The sequence below is a fragment of the Schistocerca cancellata genome, chromosome 8 (genome assembly GCF_023864275.1).
Source record: "Schistocerca cancellata isolate TAMUIC-IGC-003103 chromosome 8, iqSchCanc2.1, whole genome shotgun sequence".
NCBI lineage: Eukaryota > Metazoa > Arthropoda > Insecta > Orthoptera > Acrididae > Schistocerca > Schistocerca cancellata.
In genome coordinates, this window is record NC_064633.1 from 599,408,470 (window position 1) to 599,423,993 (window position 15,524).

Sequence of the window (15,524 nt, forward strand, 5' to 3'; positions counted from 1 at the left end):
GTGTGGGGTTCGGGGCGTGTTTTGCCAGCATGACATTTCCTTGCACCACAGATAAGACTACAAAAATATTTGCTCACAGTTGACAATCTGGATACCCACAAATCCATGTAACTGAGGCTTGGATGATTGAGTCTCCACTGAAACCTTAAATTTGATGACATATTTTCTGTTAATAAAATATGTTTCTTCAAATTACTGAAGCCAAGTCACTGTTACTTCCTGGAATTTCCTCATACTCTTAAATTATTTACACTTTATTCCATTTACTTATTAATGTGCTTGATATATTGTAATACTTCACATCTTGCACTCAAGAGATAATAAATCACTAGCACCCTCCCAAAGAAGTTATAAATTTTGCTTCTACAATATTTTTATTCAACATTAAAAGTACAATAAAGGAGAGAAACAACAAGATCAAATGCTAAGTGGCCATCTGGAGGAGATAAAAGAAAAACTCTTACCATAATGCCCAGTGATAACACGATAAAAAAGATAACAGTTGATTAATGATTAATGTGCTAATTTTCTTCTCCTGTATCGTTCAACCAGTCAACCAACCATGACTTATTAAAATGCCAATTTGGTTATATTCACACCAATCAGCATTTGTTTTCTTTGGAATTGGAATTATTATACTCTTCTTGAAGTCTGAGGGTATTTTGCCCTGTCTCATACATCTTGCACACCAGATGGAACAGTTTTGTCATGGCTGGTTCACTCAAGGTTATCAATAATTCTGACGGAATGTTGTCTACTCCCAGAGCCTTGTTTCAACACAGGTTGTTCAATGATCTGTCAAATTCTACTCACAATATCCTATCTCCCATCTCATTTTCATCTACATCCTCTTCCATTTCTATAATACTACTCTCAAGTACATCTCCCTTGTATAGACTCTCTAAGTACTCCTTCCACCTTTCAGCTTTCCCTTCTTTGCTTAGCACTGGTTTTCTATCTAAACTCTTGATATTCATACAGTTGCTTCTCTTTTCTCGAAACACCTCTTTAATTTTCCTGTAGATGGTATTTATCTTCCCCTAGTGATATATACTTCTAATTCCTCAGATTTCAGCTCTAGCCATTCCTGCTTAGCCATTTTGCACTTCCTGTCACTCTCATTTTTTTAGTTGTTTGTATTCCCTTTCACCTGCTTGATTTACTGCATTTTTATATTTTCTCCTTCCAACAATTAAATTTAATATCTCTTGTGTTATTAATGGATTTCTATTAGGCCTTGTCTTTTTTACCTATCTGAACTTTTGCTGTCTTCACTATTTCATCTCTCAAAGCTATCCATTTATCTTTTACTGTATTTCTTTCCCCTGTTCTTGTCAATTGCCTAATTCTCCCTATGAAACTCTCAACAACCTATGGTTCTTTCAAATTATCCAGGTACCATTTCCTTAATTTACTATCTTTTTGCAATTTCTTCAGTTTTAATCTACACTTCATAACCAACAAATTCAGGTCAGAGATCACATCTGCCACTGGAAATGTCTTATAATTTAAAATCTGATTCCAAAATCTCTGTCTTAACGTTACATAATCAACTGGAAACCTTCTGGTGTCTCCAGGTCTCTTGCACGTGTACAACCTTCTTTTACGGTTCTTAAGCCACATGTTAGCAATGACTACATTATGCTCTGTGCAAAATTCTAGCAGTTGGCTTTCTCTTTCAGTCCTTTCCCTCATTCATATTCACCTACTATTTTTTTTCTGATCTCCATCCTCCTACTATCAAATTCCAGTTTCACATCACTATTAAATTTTTGTCTCCCTTAATTAGCCACCAGCTCTCCTGAATTGTGCATGTGGGAATCCTCTATGCAATATATCCTACATTCCCATAACCCCCCTGTCCTCAGCCTTTGTTAGTAAATGTTCTTCATCCACTCCAGCACTACACAGCCTTCTATTCCACCAATAACCTCACACAGTCCTTTTACTTCTCTCCTCTCCCCCCCCCCCTCCCCCCACCCCCTCAACCCACCCTCCACCCACCTCCTGGCTGGCCTATCCTCTCCACTCCTCATCCCTGCCTGTATGCTGCCACAAGCAGCACTTTACTGTGCCGTACCCCTATCCTGCTATCCCTCCCTCTCCCTCCCCAGCCTCCTCCATAACTTGAACAAACCAGATTTCTTCTCCCATCATGCACAGTTACTCGCAGTCCGGCCTAGTGTTTTTGTTGTAACTGTTTGCTATGCAACATCTCCACTATATGGTGAGAAGCAACATTTCCCTTTTTAGATATTCTAATTTTCCTGTCCAATTAGTGGATCTAACATTAAACACTCTCATCTATAGAATGCCAGTTTAATTTATCCTGATGGCAATATTCTCCTGAGTGGTCCTTATTACCAACATTTAAATGACATAAAATGGAATGCAGTAAATTTCTATAATGATAAGAGCCTTCTTCTCTTGTGCCAATGAGGTTCTGAAGGGTACTTTATCCTGGAGATTTTGTGTGTATACCTGCATCCTAAGTATCAGAATTCTTTGCTATCTTTACTGTCTTCTGCAACTATGATGTTCACAATGTCATTATTCTATTTTCCAATATTATTCAATATGGTCTTTGTTGCATAGGGCCGTAAGACTATCAGTTATATTCATCAGTTCTTCTAATAGTGACTGAAAAACTCAACATGTTTCAATAGTGCTGTGACTATCTATCATTGCAACACAAGATGGAGGATATTCTATCCAAAATCCTACCATCCAAAGTAGTATCCCATTATCTATCCCTGTAGATGATCCAAGTGCACATACAAACTCAACCTTCCTCTGCAGTCTAATAAGAATCATTTTCTATCTTATTGAGGGTTGAGGGGCAAAAGAATGTAGTCACACTATACACCCATGTTTTACAGTTACGGTGCAGTGTTCTATATTATTATGGTACGTATTCAACCAACTACATACATCAATTACCACTGCCAAACTGTAGCTAATGCAAACTTGATCAAGTTGCTGAACATGCTGCACACACTACAACACCATGGACAACAAAGCTGCTTCAGTGCCTGTTCATCTAAAACATTATTAGTGGAAAACTGATGTTCCATTCTTTAGGCTACATAGAAGTTAGGGGAGGGACAATTAATGCCCACCATCCCATAATTCAACCACGAGTGGGCACCAGTGAGAAAACAATGCTATTGCCACCTAGCAGAGCTGTTCGGTAAAACTTTTATGTGTAAAAGCTAAGGCTGAAGAGGAGTACTTACTTGCCAACCAGAGATAGAATTTGCAGCACTAGTTAGATTTTGAACCATCTAAGAAATGATTACTGTCTTACATCATGGTGATGTGATTCATAGTTTATCTGTGAAAACATACAAAAGTGCTGCAGACATTCAATCCTCCTCCTCTCCCTATACCTCCCCCTCCCCATCCCAAACCCCTAGTTTTTCTCTCTTTGGTTGGACATGAAGTAGGTAAAATCTGCGATTAAATTGCTTTTGATAAAATTATATTTCGACATAATGAAATATTAGGAAACAGTGAAACATTTTTTTTTTAGTGCACACACACAAAAATAATTCAGCTGAAACATGAGTGAGTAGCAATCTTTTCCTTTCCATAAATATTGTCTTAACTGGATTATACTTATTTTCATAGTTTGCACTTTAGTGATTTAATTAAATTGTTCCTCCAATGTGTTTGTAATTCAGTGAAAATCTTTGAATATTTTGTCATTTTGTAGCCAGAAATAGTTTTGAACAATTTTTAGTTACAGTTCTATTCCACACTGCATTGTAATGTTATTACATGTACTCTCCCTTTTCCCACTCTCCCAATTCCAAGATGACTGTTTAACACTTTCGCTGCGGCTGACGCTTATAAGCATCACAACAAGCCATGAGCCAGTGCGGCAGACACGTATAAGCGTCCACACTCACTGTCAGATTACTCAGTCTAGTTATAGCGTCTAAGCTAGCATCAAACCGTGTAAACTTTTGTTTTGTGTGGTCAATGTTCGTAATGGCGGCTAATGAACCACACCTGGACCTTCCAATGTGAAAAGGAGCAGGAAAAGTGTTAAATTGACAGAGGAACAGTTACTTAGTGTACTAGCCGACAATGATTTGCTGTGTAGTGAGAACGAGGCAGACCACAGAGATTGTCATTTAGAGGCTGCAGAAGAATTGCAGAGTGATGATAGCATAGAAGCACAGCTTCGAATCTGTTTCGTGACATTTCCGAATCTGACGATATGGAGCACGATGATTGTGTGGAAATCGACGACGAAAAAGAGCTCGACCTGTCACACGGAGATAATCCAGAGGAGTCCTGGCATAAAGAACCACATAATATGCAGTATCACCCATTTACGAAGGAAGAAGTTTTGCAAATTCATCCTGCTGGCAATTCTCCTATGGGTTTCTTTAGATTGTTGGTAACAGACGACTTGTTGCAACTTGTAGTTGACAAAACGAACAATAACGCAGTCAACATATTGCTGAGCGAAAATACAAAAGAGAGATCTAGGATCTCTAAATTAAAACCTCTAAGTTTAGGCAAATTACTAGTTTTCCTGTGTGTTTCGTTACATATGGGTAACGTTAAATATCCGCGATTACAAGACTACTGGAAGAAAGGACCGCTGTTTGAGAATAGAGGAATAGCGATGAGTATAAGCAGAGACCGGTATTTGATCATATTACGCTCTCTGCGTTTCGCAAAAAATCTACTTCCAGGAAACCCGAAACCATACGATCGTTTATATAAGATACGACCTATATTGGATTATTTTAACACGAGAATGTCTCAACTGTATTACCCGGGAAGAGATTTATCAATAGATGAATCAATTATTCTTTGGAGAGGAGATTGTTATTTAGACAATACATTGCGTTGTGAAGCATTCACTTCAGTCTTTTACAAATGAATTTGTTGTGCTAAATTTGTTTTAATATCTCCGCAATTGAAGTGATGGGGTGTGTTTCGCTTACTAATTTCTACACATCCGGGCCTCCCCTGGGCATCTATGATAAATGTAGACGGCTAATTCTCTCATACCAGGTGCAAACATGCTACTAAATTGACGACCACTATCAGAGTCAATCCTAAAAATGTACATTTGAAGTAAATATAATTTCAAATGAATCCAGTTTCCTTTTTCCTTTTTTTTCCTTCTTACGAATTTGCGTTTTGAAATCCAAATTTTTCCTCAATGCAGTGGATTTGTTGCTTGTTTCAACTGTATTTTTTGTTACATTATCAACAAATCATGAACATTTGAATGACGCCTGTGACCCCTATAGGTGTCAGACAGCAAACAGACTTTAAAACATGACCACAATAGAGTCGAAGCTTATTTGAAGTAATGCATCTAAGGTGTCATCATTAAGTCAGTATAGAACATGATCCTACAGATCTTAGAAGGCCTTGACATCAGCCTGTAGCTCAGGTGTGATTAGGAGTGTCGGCTCCGGCGGTACCTGCCGTTCTAGAGTGTTAGTGGCCCGCACTTGAGCATTACCGGGCCGCACTGGAGACTTGCGCGCCTGCACCGATGCCGCAGCAAAAGTGTTAATAAACTAATTTTCTGGGATTTTGCATCAAATTTTGTTTGAATAATTGAAAGTTGTGTTGATGGAGATTCAAATGATGGTTTCTTGCAGAATGTACACAAAAAGCACTGAATCCACTAGAAATTTTGCTATAGTGAGAAAAGCATTTGGGGCTGAGACTGCAGAACTATTCCACTGTGTCTCACATGACCACACTGCATGCAAATGGTTGCAACTGTTTTCAGATTCTGTGATTTGTATAAAATTCTGTCCTAGTTATGGGAAACAGTGTCTTGTTGGGTGATTCTTGTTAAAACTTAACAACCATTTCTCTAATAAGCCACCACAGCAGTACCTTTACAAAACCATCTCTCAGAAAATACCCACCCAGTCTTTATCTCCACTTCAGTGCTTTGCTTCAGTATCTGCTTCACAGTTATTGTTATTATTACTATTATTGTTCCCAGAATGAGAATTTCACTCTGCAGCGGAGTGTGCACTGATATGAAACTTCCTGGCAGATAAAAACTGTGTGCCGGACCGAGACTTGAACTTGGGACCTTTGCCTTTTGCGGGCAAGTGCTCTACCAACTGAGCTACCCAAGAACAACTCATGCCCCGTCCTCACAGCTTATTATTGTTGTTATCATCATCATTATCATTATCTTCCATCAGTTTGAATTCCCTTATCACAGGCAACTCATTGATTTCAGACACAGGTCTACATTATGTTAAGACTATTGGTTACTGGTGTCCTGGAAACCATAACATTTATTTTTAATTCTAATAACTTTAATTATGCTGAGCAATACTCTGATAGCTTCATCTATGAAGCACAACCACACATACTTAACCTTGTGACAATTCAAAACACCTAACATCACAATATGTGCATAAAATTCTTGCTCCCATTCTTTGTATTTAATTCAACTTTCATAGAATTCAATGGACCCTATAGGTCTGGAATTATTTGTGCATGTATTACACAATTATTAGTGTTGCTAATGCCCTGACAATTTCAGTAATAGTCACAAACCAAAAACCAACATGGTGTCATTGACTTTTGCTGTTATCCTCTATTATGAGATGCTACTACTTGGCACTACTACAAAACAGCATGCGGTTTCTACACCAGTCCAAACATGCTGCAATAATATGGATATACAGTTCTAAACGAGTGCCAGAAAAAAATTGTGAATAATGAAATAGTAACAAGCAAATTTTGTTATTGCTTCTACATAAGCACAGATATGGTTAGGAGACTTAGGCAATGGGTCACAAAATATTCTACATCTGTGGACACACTAACGTGGGCTACTAATTGCACTGCCATTCCAATGGTTATTGTACAGATCCTTACCTCAACTTCTGGTGGCCGTAAATGGAGATGAATCAGTGAAGGATATTCAGATGCCATTAAGTTTACTGTTTTGTCAGGGCACACTGATTTTAATCTGCGTGAAGGAATATTGAGTAAAGGAGGATATGGAAATAAATATTCCACATTACAAAACTGTTTTTCTGAAGGGGAACCTGGAAAAAATAATAATGTAAGATTCAATTTAATGTGAACTATATTACTGAGATATACATAATATTTGCAATACACCATAATATAACAGATGAGACTCATATAATGTAGTATATGACACATGAAACTAGTATACGAGCCAATGGGCTATAATTCCATTACACATATTTATAGGTACATCTTTACTTTCAACTTGCACCAGTTATTGTTAAATGACATTTAATGCACTAATAGAGAACATAAATTATTTTAATATAACTCCTGTTTGAAGATTTGCAAACAGATGACAACAATTATTTGTAAAATACCCAGGTACAAATTAACAGTTTTAAACAGGAGATGAAAAAGAGTAATCTGTGTAAAATATTAAAAACTGTCACATGGAACTACCACAACTGTAGGCAAGTGAAGGACCAGAATGAATTTTCACTCTGCTGTGGAGTGTGCTCTGATATGAAACTCTGTGGCAGTATAAAACTGTGTGCCAAACCAAGACTCAATCCAGAGACCTTTGCCTTTTATGGGAAAGTGTTCTACCAACTGAGCTACTCACATACAACCAACGATTCTTTCTCACAGCTTTACTTCTGCCAGTACCTCGTTTCTTACCTTCCAAACTTCACAGGAGTTCTCCTGCATACCTAGCGGAACAAGCACTCCTGGAAGAAAAGATATTGCAGAGACATGTCTTAGCCACAGCTTGGGGGATGTTTCCAGAATGAATTTCACTCCCCTGTGGAGTGTGCTTGTTATGAAACTTCTTGTTAGATTAAAACTGTGTGTCAGACCAAGACTCGAACTTGGGACCTTTGTCTTTCACGGGCAATTGTTGAATCAACTAAGATACTACTCATTCTGGAAACATCTCCTGGGCTGTGACTAAGTCATGTCTCCACAGTATACTTTCTGTCAGGAGTGCTAGTCCTGCAAGTTATGCAGGAGAACTTCTTTTAAGTTTGGAAGTAGGAGATGAGATACTGGTGGAAGTAAAGCTGTGAGGACAGATTGTGAGTTGTGCTGGGGTAGCTCAGCTGGCAGATCATTAGTCAGCGAAACACAAAGGTTGTGAGTTCCAAGTCTTAGTCTGGCACGCAGTTTTCATCTGTCATGAAGTTTAAAGTGAAGGACTAATTTAATTCCATCCAAAATTAAAGTAGTGTAATAGTAGCTGTTAAAAATACTCATGTTGTAATATTTGGAACTAAAAGCATCTATATTTGACGAACTAATAATAAGAACTATGTTAATACAAAATTGTTAAGGCTTTCGTGGCCACTTGTTGACAAACTGCCTATTGGCTTCTGTCTCGGGTTCTTCGGCCGACGTTCATATAATGATTTTTCTGACGTTTCGCCAGCACGAGTGGCTGGCATTGTCAAAGCTTCACCCTCCATTGCCGGTGGTGAACTGGAGCCGAGCTCGCGGGCGCAGACTATATGTACCTGGCGCGCCAACGTCCGAGGGCTTCTCTGCGGTCATTTCCGGTGCGGTTCTCCTATTTGCTACCTGTGACGGTCGTTCGCTGCAGTACGGGAAGAGAGGATCTGTTTACCTTAAGGCTTTCCTCTTTCTTGTTCAAACTGTTCGCGTGTTTTTGTATTTCTACAGCTTCTCTGAACAAGCGCGTGTGATAGTGCTTCTCTACAGCCAGAACTTCCGTGTCAGCGAATTTTATTACGTGGTCGGTCTCATTCAGTGCGTGCTCTGTCACGGCTGATTTCTCCACCTGCCCCAACCTGCAATGACGCTTATGCTCTTTGATCCTGGTGTTGATGGATTGTCCAGTCATTCCGACATAGACTTTTCCGCATGTGCATGGTATACGGTATATTCCCGACATTGCAAGTGGGTCTTTTTTCTCCTTCGCCAATCTAAGACACTCTTTGATCTTCCTTGTCGGTTTGAAAATCGTCTTTACGCCATGTTTGCGCAATATACGGCCGATTCTGTCCGTCACTCTAGGAATGTATGGCAGAAAGGCCGTACCCGACATTTCTTTTTATGGTTCCTTACTTCACCGAGTGTTTGGCTCTGTAACACTTCTAATATAATTTGTGGAGTACCCATTGCTCCTCAGGACAGTTTCCAGGTGTTGCGTTTCTCGTTTGAGGTGTTGCGGCTCACATATTCGTCCTGCTCTCATTACGAGCGTACTAATCATGCCTCTTTTCTGGCTCGGGTGGTGGTTTAACAGTTTGTGCAGGTATCGGTGCATGTGTGTCAGTTTTCGATACATGCTGTGTCCCAGGTTTTTGCAGTACCTTGTGACCAGCACAACTAGAAATGATAGTTTCTTGTCCTTTTCTACTTCCATGGTAAATGTTATGTTGGCATGGAGGCTGTTCAAGTGTCTTAGGAAGTCACCGAGCTGTTCTTCACCATGGCTCCACACCACGAAAGTATCATCGACGTACCTGTACCACACCTTAGGTTTGCAAGTCGCCGAGTCCAGTGCCTGTGCTTCGAATTGTTCCATGAAGAAGTTGGCCACCACTGAACTGAGAGGACTACCCATGGCGACGCCTTCCAGCTGTTTGTAGAAATCTCCATTCCACGTGAAATAGCTCATGGTGAGACATGCATGGAAGAGCTTTCTGATGTCCTGCGGGAAAATGGAACCGATGTGCTCCAGAGCATCACTGAGTGGCACTTTCGTAAATAACGAAACAACATCAAAGCTGACCAAGATGTCATTTGGTGCAAGTTTCAGTTTCTGCAGCTTCTCAATAAAATGTCCTGAGTCCTTAATGTATGTGTCGGTCTTCCCCACGTGTGGCTGGAGCAGAGAGGCCAAGTGTTTTGCCAGTTTATATGTCGGTGATCCAGGAGTGCTAACGATCGGTCTCAGTGGAACGTTGTTCTTATGGATCTTGGGTAATACATACAGCCGAGGTGGTAGGGCTTCTGTGTTGCGCAGGTTTCTCTGTATGTCCGCAGGCAGAGAAGACGCCTTGATTAATCGATTCGTATTCCGTGTGATATGCTGCGTCGGATCTGTGCTTAGTTTTTGGTATGTCGTCGGATCTAATAGGTCTCGGATCTTTTGCTCATACGCTTCGGTCTGCATTACGACAGTCACATTCCCCTTATCGGCAGGCAGTACCAATATACTCTTGTCGGCATTGAGATTCTTACTGCCTTGTACCTCTTCTTTCTTCAGGTTGCAAGCTGGTGGTTTTGCTCGGCGCAGTATCCTGGCTGTTTCCGTGCATATTTCCTCTGCCCTTTCACAAGGAAGCTGAAGAAACTGAAACTTGCACCAAGCGACATCTTGGTCAGCTTTGATGTTGTTTCGTTATTTACGAAAGTGCCACTCAGTGATGCTCTGGAGCACATCGGTTCCATTTTCCCGCAGGACATCAGAAAGCTCTTCCATGCATGTCTCACCGAGCTATTTCACGTGGAATGGAGATTTCTACAAACAGCTGGAAGGCGTCGTCATGGGTAGTCCTCTCAGTCCAGTGGTGGTCAACTTCTTCATGGAACAATTCGAAGCACAGGCACTGGACTTGGCGACTTGCAAACTTAAGGTGTGGTACAGGTACGTCGATGATACTTTCGTGGTGTGGAGCCATGGTGAAGAACAGCTCGGTGACTTCCTAAGACACTTGAACAGCCTCCATGCCAACATAACATTTACCATGGAAGTACAAAAGGACAAGAAACTACCATTTCTAGATGTGCTGGTCACAAGGGAAGGCGAAAACCTGGGACACAGCGTGTATTGAAAACCGACACACACGGTCCGATACCTGCACAAACTGTCAAACCACCACCCGAGCCAGAAAAGAGGCATGATTAGTACGCTCGTAATGAGAGCAGGATGAATATGTGAGCCGCAACACCTCAAACGAGAAATGCAACACCTGGAAACTGTCCTGAGGAGTAATGGGTACTCCACAAATTATATTAGAAGTGTAACAGAGCCAAACACTCGGTGAAGTAAGGAACCAGAAAAAGAAATGTCGGGTACGGCCTTTCTGCCATACATTCCCAGAGTGACGGACAGAATCGGCCGTATATTGCGCAAACATGGCGTAAATACGATTTTCAAACCGACAAGGAAGATCAAAGAGTGTCTTAGATTGGCGAAGGAGAAAAGACACCCACTTGCAATGTCGGGAATATACCGTATACCATGCACATGCGGAAAAGTTTATGTCGGAATGACTGGACAATCCATCAACACCAGGATCAAAGAGCATAAGCGACATTGCAGGTTGGGGCAGGTGGAGAAATCGGGCCGTGGCAGAGCACGCACTGAATGAGACCGACCACGTAATAAAATTCGCCGACACAGAAGTTCTGGCTGTATAGAAGCACTATCACACGCGCTTGTTCAGAGAAGCTGCAGAAATACAAAAATGCACAAACAGTTTGAACAAGAAAGAGGAAAGCCTTAAAGTAAACAGATCCTGGCTTTCCGTACTGCAGCAAACGACTGTCACAGGTAGCAAGAGGAGAACCACACCGGAAATGACTGCAGAGAAGCCCTCGGACTTTGGCGCGCCAGGTACATATAGTCTGCGCCCGCGAGCTCGGCTCCAGTTCACCACCGGCAATGGAGGGTGAAGCTTTGACAATGCCAGCCACTCGTGCTGGCGAAACGTCAGAAAAAACATTATATGAACATTGGCCAAAGAACCCGAGACAGAAGCCAATAGGCAGTTTGTCAACTATGTTGATGTTTTCTACTGTGCATAATGTTTTGCTGAAATAATTTCATATGTACCACTCATCATTGTAAACTAATTAAAATACTGTTTCTAATAATGCCAAAGGCTGATGACATTCTGCAACTACTCTGGAGTAGTACTTGTTGTTGTATTAGAGCACTGCAAGTCAGACAATAATTGCTATACTAAGTTTTTGGCAGCAAGTTTGTGGTTATTGCTAAGGAATGGAGGTAAGACTCTTCTAAGGTTCAGTTTGTAAGTTGATCAGAATAAAAGTTATTTATTACATGGAATTTGAATTTTTGTTTCAAAAGTTACCATACATGAACTGCCAATGTTGTTGTTGTTGTTGTTGTTGTTGTTGTGGTCTTCAGCCCTGCGACTTGTTTGATGCAGCTCTCCATGCTACTATATCCTGTGCAAGCTTCTTCATCTCCCAGTACCTACTGCAGCTTACAACCTTCTGAATCTGCTTAGCGTATTCATCTCTTGGTCTCCCTCTACGATTTTTACCCTCCACGCTCCCCTCCAATACTAAATTGGTGATCCCTCGATGACTCAGAACATGTCCTACCACCCGATCCCTTCTTCTAGTCAAGTTGTGCTACAAGCTCCTCTTCTCCCCAATTCTATTCAATACATCCTCATTAGTTATGTGATCTACCCATCTAATTTTCAGCATTCTTCTGCAGCACCAAATTTCGAAAGCTTCTATTCTCTTCTTGTCTAAACTATTTATCGTCCACGTTTCACTTCCATACATGGCTACACTCCATACAAATACTTTCAGAAACGACTTCCTGACATTTAAATCTATACTCGATGTTAACAAATTTTTCTTCTTCAGAAACGCTTTCCTTGCCATTGCCAGTCTACATTTTATATCCTCTCTACTTCGACCATCATCAGTTATTTTGCTCCCCTAATAGCAAAACTCCTTTACTACTTTAAGTGTCTCATTTCCTAATCTAATTCCCTCAAAGTTTTTTATTTCTTCTCCATGGATTTTAACACCTACTCCGAATTTTTCTTTTGTTTCCTTTACTGCTTGCTCAATATACAGATTGAATAACATCGGGGAGAGGCTAAAACCCTGTCTCACTCCCTTTCATGTCCCTCTACTCTTATAATTGCCATCTGGTTTGTGTACAAATTGTAAATAGCCTTTCGCTCCCTGTATTTTATCCCTGCCACCTTTAGAATTTGAAAGAGAGTATTCCAGTCAACATTGTCAAAAGCTTTCTCTAAGTCTACAAATGCTAGAAACGTAGGTTTGCCTTTCCTTAATCTTTCTTCTAAGATAAGTAGTAGGGTCAGTATTGCCTCAGGTGTTCCAACATTTCTACGGAATCCAAACTGATCTTCCCCGAGGTCGGCTTTCTATCAGTTTTTCCATTCGTCTGTAAAGAATTCGCATTAGTATTTTGTAGCTGTGACTTATTAAACTGATAGTTTGGTAATTTTCACATCTGTCAACACCTGCCTTCTTTGGGATTGGAATTATTATATTCTTCTTAAAGACAGGGTACTTCGCCTGTCCCATACATCTTGCTCACCAGATGGTAGAGTTTTGTCAGGACTGGCTCTCCCAAGGCCGTCAGTAGTTCTAATGGAATGTTGTCTACTCCCGGGGCCTTGTTTCGACTCAGGTCTTTCAGTGCTCTGTCAAACTCTTCACGCAGTATTGTATCTCCCATTTCATCTTCATCTACATCCTCTTCCATTTCCATAATATTGTCCTCAAGTACATCGCCCTTGTATAGACCCTCTATATACTCCTTCCACCTATCTGCTTTTCCTTCTTTGCTTAGAACTGGGTTTCCATCTGAGCTCTTGATATTCACACAAGTGGTTCTCTTTTCTCCAAAGGTCTCTTTAATTTTCCTATAGGCAGTATCTATCTTACCCCTAGCGAGATAAGCCTCTACATCCTTACATTTGTCCTCTAGCCATCCCTGCTTAGCCATTTTGCACTTCCTGTCGATCTCATTTTTGAGACGTTTGTATTCATTTTTGCCTGCTTCATTTACTGCATTTTTATATTTTCTCCTTTCATCAATTTCCTATACAATTTATAAAGTAAATATGTGTCATTTATTTTATATCTCTTAGCTTTTTATACATTCTTGGGAGAAGCTATATAATTTATTAAGAAAGTAACCCAATAAATTCCTTTTCTGTAGGTCAACTGTTCCCCTTGCCACAAAATGTTCTCCCTGGAATGGCTGTTAACACCAAAGCAATCAATGTAACATGATTAATTAGAAACCAGATTCAAGGAAAAAAGGTCCAAGTTTGGCCTCTCAGTAATACCAAGGGCATGAGCAACAGAACAGAATGTTATTTGGGTGTAACCTTAACGATGAGACGCTCCATGCATTCACCTCAAGGAATTTAGGGAAGCCACATAAAACTGGAGTCACTACATAGGGGTTTGGAACCTGGTTTCCTCAGTACACTTCAGGCCACCTCATTCAGTAACTGGGTGTGATTCTTTCTTCGTCTACTCTAATCAAGAATTAATTCAAAGTAAATGAGAGCTCAGGTTCTTCATGAAGGTTGTTATTTATTTATTTATTTATTTATTCATCCACCGATCATCTGATGATATAGTATTTGTCATCACAACACCATGAAAGTAAATAGTTCAAATACACTGGCAGAAAAAAAATTGCAACACCAAGAAGGAGTTGAGAGAGATAAATGAAAGTTAGTAGGCATGTTTCTACACTTGGAAGATGACATCTATTCAAACTTTGCACCAGTTATGTAAGACTGGCACTTTTAGTGCCACTATGAGGATGCAAATTAGGTTTGCTTTAAATATGTGCTGTAATGGTTGAGATTGGACATCACGAGTTGATGTTAGTCAAGAAGGCATTTAAGAAGATGAATCACCATTATCAACAGCTCACTGAGTTTGAACTACATCATGTGATAGGGCTACTGGAAGCTGGATATTCCTTCTGCAATACAGCAGAAAGACTTCGCAGGAATGTAGCCATTGTACATAATTTCTGGCAGCAGTGGTTATGGGAAAGTACGCTTGCAAGAAGACCGAGTTCTGGATGGTTGTGTGGCACTATGGAGGGGGAAGACAAGCATGTTTGTCATATGGCTGTGGTGCATCATACTGCAGCTGCAGCAGCAGTTTGGGCAACAGCTGATACCACCATGGCACAACAAACTGTTACAAACTGGCTACTTCAAGGACAACTCAGAGCCAGTCACCCTGTGGCATGTATTCCACTGACGCTAAACCACCACCGTTTGTGAGTGCCAGTGAAGCTATGCACTGGTTAAGAGGAAGCCAGTGGAGGAGCTGTAACCAACCTGTCTGTATACTATGCACCCTGAACCTACATCTGGAGTTACGGACTGGGGTGCAAATTCGTATGACAGTAGGAGCATTCTCGTGGTTATCCCATACACCCTGATTCCAAATTTGTACACCAATCTGGCAATTCGACATGTTGTGCTGCCATTCATGAACAGCGTTCAAGAGGGTGTTTTCCAATAGGATAATGCTCGCCCACATACCACTGTTGTAACCCAACGTGCTCTAGAGTGCTGAACTGTTGCCTTTGGCTGCTGGATCACCAGATCTGTCTCCAATCAAGCATGTGGGGGATCTCGCCGGTCCACAACTCCAATGTTATCCATAACCAGCAGTGACAAACCCTGTACTGACTGACCAAGTGCAACAAGCATCAAACTCCATCCCACAAACTGACATCCAGTACCTGTCTAACACAGTGCATGCATGTTTGTATGCTCGCTTATTAAAGTACC

At 40.7% G+C, this 15,524-nt stretch overlaps 1 protein-coding gene across 1 annotated transcript in view; it reads right to left on the bottom strand.

The window, feature by feature from the left end:
- The window catches only part of LOC126095029 (uncharacterized), a 183,881-nt gene that overhangs the window by 88,194 nt on the left and 80,163 nt on the right, over positions 1–15,524 (bottom strand). Inside the window, exon 6 of the mRNA XM_049909690.1 lies at positions 6,886–7,058. Coding sequence (XP_049765647.1) covers positions 6,886–7,058 — 173 coding nt within the window. The remainder of the gene's footprint in view (positions 1–6,885; positions 7,059–15,524) is intronic.